This window comes from Acanthisitta chloris, unplaced genomic scaffold (genome assembly GCF_000695815.1).
Source record: "Acanthisitta chloris isolate BGI_N310 unplaced genomic scaffold, ASM69581v1 scaffold25553, whole genome shotgun sequence".
In the NCBI taxonomy this organism is placed as follows: Eukaryota; Metazoa; Chordata; class Aves; order Passeriformes; family Acanthisittidae; genus Acanthisitta; species Acanthisitta chloris.
Window position 1 is genome coordinate 4,172 of NW_008663646.1, and position 14,739 is coordinate 18,910.

The 14,739-nt window shown below is 37.1% G+C and overlaps 1 protein-coding gene across 1 annotated transcript in view; it reads right to left on the bottom strand.

The window, feature by feature from the left end:
• Positions 1-4,002: 4,002 nt before the first annotated feature.
• Positions 4,003-14,739, bottom strand: part of MARCH6 (membrane-associated ring finger (C3HC4) 6, E3 ubiquitin protein ligase) — a 41,547-nt gene continuing 30,810 nt past the window's right edge. The window contains exons 19-26 of the mRNA XM_009071066.1: positions 13,423-13,624; positions 11,966-12,035; positions 10,567-10,748; positions 9,087-9,221; positions 7,931-8,020; positions 6,383-6,515; positions 5,231-5,366; positions 4,003-4,711 (exon numbers count right to left, since the gene is read on the bottom strand). Of these exons, the coding sequence (XP_009069314.1) occupies positions 4,621-4,711; positions 5,231-5,366; positions 6,383-6,515; positions 7,931-8,020; positions 9,087-9,221; positions 10,567-10,748; positions 11,966-12,035; positions 13,423-13,624 (1,039 nt within the window). The 3' untranslated portion in view covers positions 4,003-4,620. The remainder of the gene's footprint in view (positions 4,712-5,230; positions 5,367-6,382; positions 6,516-7,930; positions 8,021-9,086; positions 9,222-10,566; positions 10,749-11,965; positions 12,036-13,422; positions 13,625-14,739) is intronic.

Sequence of the window (14,739 nt, forward strand, 5' to 3'; positions counted from 1 at the left end):
TCTGCATTATTTCTAATACAGAAATTCTATCCAATATAAATAAATGAGTTTTGCAGTGTTCTCTACTTTTATAAGCACCAAGGAATTCTGTTCTCCCTAGGTAAAACTATCATCATTTTCCAGAAACAGCCCTCGAAAGCCAAGTAATTCTGTGATAAATCAGACAAGTAAGGTTAAGTACCATCCCCTCTCCCCACCTGGTATCAGATGTTTCCTGTCTCCTTAGACAAGGAAAAAGTGCCTACACAGCTTTGGCACTGGCCACTACTCAACAGAAAAGAGGTAATAGCAAGTAAGCAGATAAGCAGCAAAACTGATGTGCAGAGTTCTCAGAATTACAGAATCATTAAGGCTGGAAAAGACCTCTGAGATCGAGTCCAACCTATGACCTAACACCACCATGTCAATTAGGCCATGGCACTAAGTGCCACATCCAGTCTTTGCTAAAGCACCTCCAGGGATGGTGACTCCACCACCTCCCTTGGCAGTCCATTCCATTGTCTAATCCTTTTCTCCAGGCTAAACACCCCCAGCTCCCTCAGCTGCTCCTCGTAAGACTCGTGTTCCAGAACCTTCACCAGCTTTGTTGCCCTTCTCTGGACTTGCGCCAGCACCTCAATGTCCTTCTTGAAGGGAAGGGCCCAGAACTGGACACAGTACTCGAGGTGTGGCTTCACCAGTGCCAAGTACAGGGGGAGGGATCACGGCCCAATACTCCTGGCTACACTACTTCTGATACAAGCCAAGGTGCCAGGAGTTGTGAAATCAACTTGCCATTCATTGCTCCATCCCTCTGCATTATACTGAATTCAAAACATTCCGTTTATTTTGGAAGAGTATTTGACCTTTGGAAATACAATCTTTTAACATTTTCCATTATTGAGTAACTTTGATTTCAGCAGATCATTTCTCAATTCACAGTGACTTCTAAACAAAGAACTTAAAACCAGAAGTGCGGCTTGTCTGGAATAATCAGAGATGAAATTGCTGTTAATTATGCAATTCTTTAGTTCAAGTTACCAAATCATTATACACCAAGTGTAAGAGAGCTCTTAACTTACCATTATGCTTTGCAAAAATTGTTTCCTTACCTGTTCCAGAAGAAAACTTCCTTTATTTTGTATGCTGAACTTCATTGTACTGTAAAGATTCAGTTCCTTGTTTAATGTTATTATGTGTATCATCATTTCTGCTAAGAACCTCCCTCATTGCCCAGGCTGTACAGTGCCCATTCCCAAGGCAAGCAGAACAAGAACAACACTGCCACAAAGAATTTCCAGCCTAGATGTAAACAAACAGACGAAGTCCAAGGAAACAAAAGGTTGCTGAGCAGCATGCCAGGCAGTGGATTCAGCAAACCAGTCATTTGTGCTTTGTAAGGTAAAGGGCTTTTTACTGACTTCTCTGAAGAATAGTCGGGCTGCTGCACAGACTTTTATGAAGATCTTTAGTCAAGCCTAGGGGAAGGCAAGGAAAGAATGTTCTCAACTGAAAAGTGATGTGAGTACTGTTACTGATGTTGGAGCTGGCATCTTGCTGAGGAAGTTACCGACAGAACGCAATTACAGGTACCAGAGGGCCCTCAGAAACAAACCAAATAACTTCAGCTTCACCCGGGAGAGAATGGGGAGTCAGAGAAAGGACGCAGAGTTTTAACTATTTTTAATCAATATAAAATAATCTGTGTAAAAACAGTCAAAGCCATGCTGCAATTAACTTCTTCCAGTACGCAAAAGATAGCTACAGAGCCATCTGACAGTTCTTGGACGAAGGCCTGTGGAACTAACAGCAGCATTAGATCCTCAATGCCACAAAGGGAATACCATTAAGCCAGTACAGATCTCCAGCCTCTTCATTCAAGACCCAAGGTCAACATGAAGTGAGGTGAAAGAGCAGACACACAGACACATACACACACACACACGCAGGTTTTCCCACTTCCAGAGTAACATGACCACAGCATTCTGTGTTACTCTAGCAACAGAAGAAAGCCACTGGCACAGCCTCATCTCAGTAACAGCCAGTTAACTTACATGCTACTATCAAGTTTCTATGCCAGAGGAGTACACAGCGCACAATAAGGCAAACCATTGAAATTTAAAACAATTAAAAAAGTAGTATTGTTTAATTCTTGTTCTCTACAACCTCCATGTTCTTTCCCAAATTGTGTAAAAATAAGGAGATAAGGAGATGAGATTTTTTTGAAAGTTCACAATGGACAGTTTCATAGACAAACTTCACTTCACCTGGGATCTGTAAAGCAATACAAATGCCAGCACAACAGTTGGATTTAAAACCAGTTCTCCACAGCAAAGAGCGAACACAGACAATGTAAGCTACATCAAAAGAGCTACAGTCCACATTGCATGACTGGCCCAATTCACTTTTTTCTGTCATGACTTGTAAAATAACTGTAATAAGAAACAGCACAAAGGCTTTTTCTTAATAAATTTTAACATTAAGACCAGTTTGTCTGGATAAAAACACAAAGTTACAAGTACCACACTACTGCATATTCTGCATGATGCACAGTAGTGCTCGCAATGTTTGAATGGCAAGACAATTTTGGAACTGTTTATGAAAGGTATGTCAAAGACAGAACCTTGGCATAAATAAAAATGTATGTTACCAGATAATTTATTATTGTGAAAATATATCTGTCCCATGATGTACACCACTGTAAATAGTCAAATGCAATATTTATGCACATCAAAAATATATGGGGTCAATATATACTCAATTTCGCATTAAGTCAGCAACAGTGAATAAAAGAGAAATAGTTTAGCTATTTTTCCATGATTTCATTTCACTGGAAGCTTCCTAATAAATCACTCCAAAGGGTAACATTTGTGGTTCAAAACCATCAGGACAACATTAATTCTGTAAAATAACCTGATAGTGACAGCCCAGTCTTCCTGCCACTAGATTCAGATGCATTTGGCTTGTGCTCGTTGCCATAAAACATGAGTCCAGAACAGCAAAAATATGAACTATCACCATCACAGCCTGGACCACATTAGCTCAAACATGTCAGATCAGAGATGCAACATCAACAAAAGGAGATGACACTTTCAAAGCACCTGCCAGATTCTCAAGTATTAATTATATACACACATGGTTAAGTACAGAATACTGATGGAGAGTGTACTGAATAGCAAGTTAAATGTTCCATCAATTTTCTGATTACTGCAATGGATATTCACATTTCCCCCATTGGTCTAGAAAAGATACTGCAATCTAAGCATGTGATTTCATGCTACTTAAAGCTTTGTGATACTGTTATGTATTTTCTTTATCTACATAACACCCCCCTCCCCAAACATTACTGCAAAAGAACTCTATCTACATAAAGAAATAATACAGACTTGATTTGGTGGCTCTTGTTTGACTGTGTTCTTGCAAAGAAATCTGCTAACTTTTCCTTGCCTGTTTAATAGCATCAGTATTTCCCTGTCCCTCAGGCAATAAACACTATGTGATAAATCACTTCCTCAATATTATTCCCATAAAAATTCACAGTGACCAATTCTGACAATTTTTTTTTGTTGGATTTGGTTTTTTTAAAAGTAATTGTGCAATATAAAATTTATACTACAATTTCCAACTTTGGTAACTTACAGAAAAAAGTTTTCAAGCTCTGTATAATTAAGGACCAGGTCAGGGTGTTGCTTACACTATGCTCTTTGTGCTGTGCAAGCACACCAGTTAAGATTCATCCCTTTTCTTGAGGTCCTGAAAAACTCTATTATTGACAAGAAATTTGCTACAATTTAAGTTGTGAACCTATCTAATTTTCCTTGCTACCTTCAAATGCTTCCATCACCTAGTCTTAAATTTTTACTTACTGTTTCCACTCATGAAATTCTGATCCCAAAGCCACCACCCACCCACCCCACTCAACCAAACAGAAAAACCCAGCTGAGCCTCAACAAGTACATCTGAATTCTCAGAAGAGGAAATATTTTCTTGATTTAACGGCAACTGTACAATATTACAAACTCTGACACATGAAAAACAATCAGGCAATAGAAAAATGTACAACAGCTTTGGTGTTATACAAAATAATAAAAAAGACTTGACAGCAAGATACATAGTTCAATATGTTCTCACCACAGCCACTTCATTGCTGACTGTAAGACAGTTATTAACTTTTGATATTCTCTGTGTGGCCTTTCCACTCATGGAAAAATCATACTATATTACTACAATAAGAACTGTTATGAACACCATAAAGTAAGCTCCAAATTTTATAAAAACATCTTGCCTCTTCGCACTATTGCTTTGTGGCACATTGTCAACAGAACAGCAGTCCAAAATAAAGTGACAACTAGATTTAATAAATTAATATACTTTTTTAAGATGTACAATGCACATTCTTTTTAATCCAAGGTTTTAGGGTGTCAGGATACTTCTATTTACACATATACAGACCTCAGACAGCATTTATAACATCAGAAAAAGCAGATAAGGGACAGAGCCTTAACTGCTATCTGGATGCTACTAACAGAAGCCAAAACACTGCTGAGAGTATTATTGGGAGAGATATCCAAAGACAAGAAGAGTCTATGAAAAAAGGACATGTAAAGGCAAAGGGAAAGTCAAGATGTTTAATATGACCATCTATTCTTGTGAAGACTGAGGTGGAGTTGTTGATGTGCCTTGTTTACCAGATTTCCGCTCGTAATTCACAAGTCGCTGTCCAACAAGGTACCTGGCATTACAGCAAAAAGTGAGCAATTAACACAAATTGATACCATCTTCTAACACAATACCACTCATCTCCTTTCCTGCACAAGTGGCTTTTCCATTTCAGTAAAAGTTATCCTATAAGTGATCCCTCCCCCACTGAACAGTCTTCAACCACCCCCACCTTTTTTCTCAACAGTCAGGCGTCTCCTAATGGAACACAGGCATTATGGGTTTGTGTTTACAGCCTGAACTTTGGTAGTCCTACAATTCAGACATATATAAGCTGAATGAAGATATGAAATATAAAGTGTCCGTTTGCAATATTTATGTACCCAGTCCCTTTGTTGGATGATAATTTCAAAAGCATCTTTGCAGTGTCTGTCTGAAGCTTTCCCACTTGAACACCTGGGACAATGACTCATTTGCCTAGAAAATTTCTCTAAAATCCATTTTAATCCTAAATATCTACAACACCTGAACTCAATCTGAAGTTATCGCAATTTAAAGTGGAAAAATTAAAAATCCCATACTATATACTCACTTATCATTTTTAATATGTTCATAAAGGCGCTTGAACTGGCGGACTTGGAAGGAGAGAATTCCCATCAAAACCACCACCATAAGCAGAAAAGGATAAATCCGTCGCTGAACTAGGTTTTGCATTTCAGCTGTAACTCCTACAAAACAAGGCACAACCCTTACATGATCTAGCATTTCTGAGGTAACTCATGTATTTCTGCTTCTCTACCTGCTTCTAAACTTTTTGTTATACTGTAGCTTCAGTAAAAGGGCTGTGAAATGAATTACACGTCCATTTACGTCAGAGATCCAACGTGACAGCTGCTATTCTTTTTAATTTGAAGCACTAAAGCAGAAAGTTTTCCATCAATACAGTGAAAATCTACAGTATAAAAATTTGGCTTATCAGCTCTTCTTGCTTATTGATTTCTGTATATCTCATAGCAGAGAAAAGTCAACGCAGTAAAAGTCTGTGTTCAAGTGAGAGGTTGGAGAATAAAATGGGACTTCTAGAATATGCTGTTAACATCAAAACTAACTAGAAAAAGACAACTGTTGATGAAAAAGCTCATCTATCCTGGTTCTATTCAAATTCTTTCCCTCAATTATGAGGGGATAGGAAAGTTTGAAAAAACCCTCTCTATATACAATTTACATTTTCTTCTAATACTGTATTAAAACCTCAAAACAAACCCAGCATTTTCACCTGTTCTAAGCTTTGCTTAGAATCTGGCAAGCCAGAAAAAGATGGCCTTTGTGTGCCACAATGTGCCACAGCACACCTCTTAGAGAGACTAAAATTAAAGGTCGATTGTCCAAAGAAGTGAATTAACCAATGAATGAATTAATCAGAGAAGAAATGAATTAATCATTCCTTTCCCAAACTATCTAGAACCCTACATTTCTGCTGTTAGATAGAATGCAGTCCAATACTCTTGATGAATTCTGCACTTAGCAGCTAGTCAGAATAATGTATTGCATTTCTCAAAAAATATCCCACACTTTTAAGATGACACAGCAATCTCTAGGGGTTTACATTTGATGGGAAAATAGAGGGGAGTTGTTTTCTTATTTTTTTAAAAATAACCTAGAGCTTGAGGCTTTATTTCCACAAATATATCTACACTGCTGTAAACCATCAGGTGACAAACAAATATTCTGAAGGTATACGTACCGAGCAGAGGTACAACACCAGAAGCTATGATGTATGGTACACACAGGGAGAGCAGCAGAACAGAGATCACGGGTGCTGCCAGCTTACGGATGATGAAGTGCAAGTCAATGTTACGAATCCCATTTGCATATACCTAAAAAGAGTAAGTTAGAAGAAGAATGGATCAGGAGTCTTGCTTTGTGCTTACAGCAATAATGACAAGATTTTATGCATTCTCCTTATGAAAGGAAACAGCTGTTCCCAACTTGAAGAAAACCATGATGGCTACAGCTGAAGAAGGAAAAACTCTGCCAATCATGAAGGTTCCAGGAAATAATTTAAATAGTGGCCAAGAGACCAGCTTAATCTGGAATAGTGTTGTGGTTCAGTTGCAGGAATTCAAGAGACCAGCTGAAAGATCATTAAATTGAGCTGTGGATACTGTTTTTGTGGGTGACCTGGGATCACTTTGTGCTGCTAACTTGCTGGAAGAGGCTCCTGTGTACACCAATAGAACAAATCCATTAAATTTGGTAACAGTGGAAAACAGGATCTTATTTTGTACTTAGTGGGGCAGACCAGAGCCTCTGCATGTGGAGTGTGAGCCTGAAGAAAGGGCCTCCACAATTCTTAAGTTTCTGTAGTTAGTACCAGAAGCTAAGGTCAAAACATAACTAGATCTAGCATGGGAAAAGAGCAGTTTTGAAATGCTACCACCTACATGATGGTCTCTGTCCCACTAACCATGTCAAAGGATGGCTCAGGAATGCATGTATAATCAACAGGCCCACAGAGAGCATTCAAAATGGGAGGAACAGTCGTGGTATGCATCAAAAGGTGCTCCCACAAACAAGGCTACATTTCTGCAGTGTGACAGCTAAAGTGTGATCAGCAAATGGTTTAATAACTGAGACTATGTGCCAGACTGCAAGAGAGGCAGCTTTTGTACAGGGGCTGGGACATGCACCATAGCCACCACATATAGTGCAGGGCTGCAAAGTTACCTTCTGACGAGCAACTGGGATACTTCACTGAGATGACAAGCATAGAATTTAAAGGTCATAATCAAGAAAAAAATACTTCTGCCACAGAAACCCGCAAGCCACGTGACTCAGAACTGCTCACAGAAACTGCTCTGTCTTGCTTAATAATCAAAGGGAAATGGAAATGGTGTCTTTCACATGCACTAAGCTAGGAATGAGGTAATCTCTACAGCTCTGGAGAGGTAAAATTCTGTTCTTCAGCTGTGGATGTCAATAATGTCCAGCATTTGGACACACTGCCTTCATCTGCATAAATAATCAAGGTTTTTCCTCACTTTAATACAAACCTGATAAAAATGCATACATATACACACAGCATTTTCTTGATTTCAGATTTCTGAGGTTTATGTTTCATTGTTAAGTGTCCCTTAATGGATTAGCCATACAATTTAAAAGGTTTCTACATGACTAGTTGAGTTTTACTCAATTACTGCATTACTACAAGAGTAACTGTTTCTGATGCACACATTCAAACAACACTGAAAATGTATTATACAGATAATTCGTATAGACAGTTTTTCCCTACCTGTTCAATAACAGTTTTCAGCCACCACTGGGGACCCATCAGTGTTATGGCAGCAATTATTTTGGCATGCAGAACTCCAAGAGCCCAGTCCTAATTTTGTAAAAAGGGACTGTTAGCATTAACATATCTTTAAAAAGTTAGACAATCAAAAGCTTCTAGAACAACTTGTTAATATTACTTATAAATGAAAATATGATTACTTTTCTATTTACACAGGACATTGTTTAAAAGAGGTGACATCACCTGCAAACTCCTATGAAAAAGAGGATGCTCTTAAGCCTAACTGACATCTGTAAAATTAGCTCCCTGGAACCAGGAAAATCACTACTACTATTGAACCAAAGCTAAATACAAAATAAAAACATTACACTTAAAGCAATAGACAAACATTCTGGTACAAACTGATACTGGTGACATTTCCCTAGAAGTAACTTATTTCAATTCCTCTAGAAAGAATGGAACAAGATGTAAAGATGTTCACGCACATCAGGAAACAGTTTTTTTCCCTCTTTCAGTTTTAGTTATTCACAAAACCCTACCTGATGTGAGAAGAGCTAAGCAAAGCAAGGCAATGCTCTTCACAAAAGTGTGCCATACTATTCAGAGGAAAACTCATGCTTTAACATAAATTGCAATGACTGTGGCATGGAATTAGAAGACCATAATATAACTACTGGTTTCTAGTAAACACTTCACATAATGAGTCAATCCTTTCTGCATAACAGATATTTGTAAGAGATTTTCAATAAAAGCCACAAAAAACAGAATGCAAATTACAGGCTGTCAAGGCAGGATGAACAGCTACAGGACTAGTAAGGCTTAAGACAGCATAGACTGCTGGGGAAATACATTTTTGTAATCAATTATTTAAAAACACAGCTTTTGTTAATGTCTATTTTCAAAAATTTTAATAAACCACTGTTAAAATTTTTAAAAGTTGGTGTTAAAGTTGATTCATATTTACTCAAGCATGTAACCTTTGCATGACTCTATTCTCTTTTGAAACAAATGAATTATTCTCAATTCCAATAACTCCTTGTTCATTTAGAATGTCTCAAACCCTCTAATCCAATATTTTGAGGAGGCTCTGCCACATGAAAAGAAGAATGCTGAGACTCCTTACATCAACAGCAGCAACAGGATGGGAGCAACTGACCTGCCAAGGATAGAAGAGAGGTGTTTGATCCAAAGGAACTCTCAGGGGTGCAACGATGACCAGTTCAAAGAGGAGACCAAGCAGAAGTGGAACCACACCAGCTAGCAGTATAGCCACTATTAATGTCTTCATTATCTAAAAAACCCCAAGACATTTAATTAATATAGTTACCAGAGGATTCTTTGTTTAAACTTAAAATGTAACAAACTACATAAACACTGAAAAAACCCAAACCTACATAGACCTTTAATTCATACCCCTAGAAATAATTTTTATTACATACATACCTTTGCAGGGCAAATTTTCAAGACTGGATCCTATTCCATGCCCCCTCCAGAAAAATACATGACTGACTGTGCCTACTGTTCATACAGTTCTAAACCATAAAATCACCTCTGACTGTTATCAGTAGGGAATATTATCCAGTGGCACTTCACTGCATTGCATATTCTCTTATACTGGAGAATTAGAGAAGAATTTTTCCAAAACTGCCATTTTTTTTATCCAGAGAAAACCAGACCTTAAAAATTCAGGCATTATGGAATATTTGACTTCAAAATGAAAGACTCAGAATACCATGCTTGAATCTACTCTAGAATTCTCTTAATTTACATGCATCATACAAAACTAGTATGACTTAACTAACACGATAAGGAGAAGGAACAAAGGACAACTGTAGCATTATGTTTTAGTTCTGAATTTTCTAAAAGCAGTTTAAGATTTCCTGAATCAAAATATAGATAAGATATTTGGGAAATGTGGTAGTACATGAAATACACGGCTCTTCTGTCTGTAATAGCTCAATAAGCACATGAACATGTCCAGAACAAGATACCATTTATGCTATGAATGTTTAAACTATCCATATGCAAGAAATCCACTACAGAAATCCTCAAAATCAACACCAAGATAAAAAGGTGGAGTATAAATTTGTTTTCATGGTGACAATCTGAACTCCTCTTGATAAAAGGTATTTTCCTTAAAAACATTTATTTGAACATGATACCCTATAAATAATAAAGATCTTTCCGAAAATATGCATCAAGCTACTTTATAGAGACATGTTCATCATCATCATCTATCAGCTTTACTATATTCTCTTTCATTTGATAATGTCATGCTACTAAATGAGTAATACTTAAGCTTCCAGGTGCATATGTGAAAATGTACATGTCTGAGAACATGTAACATGTGGGATAATATGTTAAACATATTAACTTTTAAAGGAAAACAGGAAAATATACACACATATAAACATATGTACACACAAACTTATTTACACTGAGCGCTTAACATTGTGCAAAATGGCTTTCAGAAACAGTTAGCCTATGCAATAGGAATGTAAGCTGCAACAGCTTCAAAATGCCCTGAAAAGGAAAAAGTAGTATACTACAGAGTAAAACCTGTCAGCAAAAATGAAACAACAGGTTTCATTAGCTACTTTTTCTGTAACTCAGTAGAAATCTTTCTCAAGACTCACCATAAGAGACCATTCTTTGACCTTCTGAAAAATCACTCTACGACCCTGTGGCATCCAGGCAACCAGCACTGTCACTGCTCGGATAGTTAGCCAACAGACGTAAAGACCACAAGCAGCTGTGTACAGCTCATGGATTTTGGCAGTCCCCGTCCAAAAGGACATTAGCCATCGGCCAGCAAACACTGAAAACACAAGCACTGTTAGAGCAATGCTCTCTACTGAATTAGGGAAGGATGCCTATTAAAAAAACCACTTTAAATTTCTTGCGAAGTATCAACACACAAATGCTATTCATGATAAACCAGTATTTTGGTACTATACCCACAGTGCATAAATATGTGAAGTACTATGTAAATAGCTTCAGAAACAATGCCAAATACATATGTAGAATTTTCCCCCCCCCTACAATTCCATTACAACAGCAATGTGACCTGAGCTACAGCAAAACAAAGCACTGAATATTGCACTATTCAGAGCCTAAACACTATCTGCAGAACTGCAAAAGCAATAACTGATTAGTGGATAAGTTTGAACTTATATCTCATGAGCTATGTTTGGGTTATTTTACTGCCCCATAATTTTTTAGGAGTTACTGATGGGGCTTCTGAAGTCCTTTGACACTAATGGGAGACTAGTTTGCTACAGTTCATTTTTTAGTAGCATCTCCATTCACTAGTATTACAGTGGAATTATTTTATGTACTACGATGAAAATCATCACAAACTTTGCAACTTTGATCTCAACGCATGATTGACTTTAGGATCGTTAATACAAGGAGGCATAAATTACATGGTACTACAGTAGCCAGCTTAAAATTCAGATGACTTTACATGTCTTCACTGATTCCCCATTGGTATAAAAAAATCTAAAGTGCTTTTGATTTGACTAAAGTACTTATTGATACATTTCTGAAGTGACGTATATGCCACTTCCCAAAATCTCTTGTGAGCTGCCATGATCACAGAATCAGAATATGTTAAGTTGGAAGGGACCCATAAGGATCATCAAGTCCAACTCCATGTTCCTTGCAAGACTCAATAATGACACCTGCAGAATACTTAAAGAAAATACTGTAGAAAACCTGGAAACAACCTGCATAGTTTCAATTCTCTTTCTCTGAATACTACTGAGATTGTCTCAGCACTTGGAGCCCTCCCTTAAAGGAAAATTATCCTACAATGAGACAAAGGGAATGGCAATCTCTGTCATTTAAATGCAAGTACTATCGCTATCACTTAGATTTTTAGATTATTACAATTTGAGCACGTACCATTAAAAATGAGACAGTTTTCCATGTTTTCTCCTTTTAACTTTGAACAATGGGTTCAAAACATCTGCCATGGTTGAGCATGGCAACACACAGAGCTGTTTTTAATCGCAATTTTACAGTAACACTCACCTGGTAAGGTAAGGCAGATAAGACTAGCAATCAGTAATGTTATGCACATGAACACAATCAAAAGAAATATCTGAAAGAGGGAAAAAAAAAAGAAAAAAGTTTATAAGAAAGTTACTTAACCAAAGCCAAAAAAAAACCCATAAAAAAGATAAATCATCCTAGAAAGGAAGCTGAACTAGAATGCTCAAATACCAGCTGATGTTTCACTGTATGAAGAAATCAGCAAAAAGAAACCTACCCACAGCACATGCAGAACACCTACAACATTGTGTATTTCTTTTTAAGAGTTTGCATTGATTGTCTCAACAGTAAAAATTAACATTTGAATCCAGAATGACTGAAGTTCTTTGCTATGATACATCAAAAATCATCTCTTTATTTCTGCACTGACCAGCATGGCTCTCAATTAACCCTGAAAGGTTTCTAATTCTGTATGCCAGATGAGCAAGACAGTGGTTGTATAATAAGGAAAATCTTGCTGAGAAAATTCTTCCAGATGTCTTCAGGTTTATGTGATCAGAAGCTGACAGTGGAGCTGGTCACGCTTCTTATCAGAGAATTCTCATGTACTTGACTTCTTTAAATATTTGAATGCCTCAAGCACCATGTGCTATGAAGTTCTGCTTCACTAACCATCAAAGCCACACCACAGGCAAGCTTACTTGTGGAACAGCTAATATCCTAACAGACTACTGAGAGACAGTTAAATCTCTAACACACATTGTCCTTGATAAGACTTTTGGGGATAAAGGAACGAAACTTCAGAAGTAATGCTACAGTGTCCTAATATAGCTATTACTCACATTCTCGAGCTATATCTGAAACCACACTAAGTGAGCTATGTTGAAGTTTATATTTGATTAACTCAGACTTCTGGTAACAACAAAACAATTATCTAGTTTGACTTGTATATTGTTCTAGAAATTTAAGTATTTGCCAACAACATGTCCTTTCTAATTTTAGAGATTTAGAACTCTCAAGTACTGTAACACATTTTTATGTTTAATATAGATGCAGATGCAACCAAAGTTCTCCATTTAACTTCTTAATAAAGCAAAACACTTTAAAATATACTTCAGCTACAAGAGCAAAGTCTTGCAAAAAAGGCCACGCCTTGCCAGAGATACTCCTGAACTTCCTGTTGGATGGGGGCTTATTTATTTCTCTCCATTATTACCTGCTAAGAAAACAAGACATGAACTAACAGATAATACACAACATTTATGGGATCTATAAATAATATTATAATTGAAGGTCTTAAGCCACAGGCCGAAAAAAGCGGTATGTGAGAGTAACTGTATGTCTACTTTTTAGAAAGATGATAACCATATAAAACAGAAAACAACCTGAACCACCACTTCTGATAATATGTCAGTCAAATCTTTCTTACAATAAACCTGTTCTACATTTTCTTCAAATTCCTTTTTCTTTTCTCTTGATGTGTTAGATAGACCTACCCTGAGCGGGAATTTTAAAGGCCTACGATAAGGCTGGAAACCCACAGGTCCTCCTTGTTGAAGTATGGCTTGATGGGCTGCATGAAGACCTTCTCCCACAACTGGAATGGCATTGTTGTTGCGAGCATGCTGGTTGTTAGGCTGCTGATTTGCATTGTTTTCATTCTCTTCCTGGTCACCAAGTAGGTAAGAATGAAGATCCCTGTAACAATCAAAATTTCAGTTTTGTTCTGTTTGATATGAATGAGAGTCTTATAGAAAGATAGGCCTACTCAGAATGGGTACAATTTGTACAAACCTGATACAGGAGTACTGATAGAATCTGGATAAAGTAAACTAAGTTTTTTTCTGTTAATGTTCTCAATGTCATCATAAACACAATTTAAAACAAAAATGCCACTGTGGATGCAGATTAGAATGGTGGGAATACAGTTACAAGGAAAGATCTCTCATCTCTTTGCTTTAAAAACATCTGGTATTAAAGTTGCTGTGCATGTAGAAGGAAAATTGCATCGATATTTCAGTTTGTGTAAGCACACAGTTCAACTGAAGGTTTTACTTTACTGTTACTAAGCTCTCTTGGAAACAATTGCCTTCAAACCTAAACTCTATAGGGACAGTACCATTTTGCCACAGACATGCTTTCAAAAGTACAGTCAGGCAGAGTCTTTCAAGAAGATTCTAAATTGCCCAAAAATCACCAGCTCCAGAAAGAGTCAATCTACTTTGAAAATAATTCTGCTGATGTTTCCCACATATCATTAGTGATAACAAAATCAAACCCAATATGAACAGTTAGAAGTTATTTCCCCTCAGCATTATCAGAATAGGATGCATGCAGATATTCTATTGGTGATGAAAATATTTTCACAGTAGTTTGCTTTTTACGAAAAACAGAGGAAAATATTTTCATCTTTGCCTAACTAAAACTGCTGAAGGGATAATTCACAACTGTTCTAAACAACTACAATGGTGGAGAAAGAAAAGCTATTTCTACCATCATCTCTGAAATACTCTTGTTGCATCATACTTAAATACTATTGAAACATGGACAAATCAATTAAAAAACCCTCTCCAAAATGAAACTAAAACAACAGGGTGAGGAGAGTTTCCTTATGAGAAGCTAAAATAAATGCTTGGATTGAAGAAAAAAGTCTTTCATTCATTTTCTCAGTTTCTCAGACATGACTTAGCAAAGAATAAATCTTCATCCTAACAGTACTGCATTGGCACAACCAGCAATGAGCAAGGCATGGTGGGAGAACGCTGATATACTTTGAAGTTAAAGCTGCATAGAAACAAAATCAATCTTATATT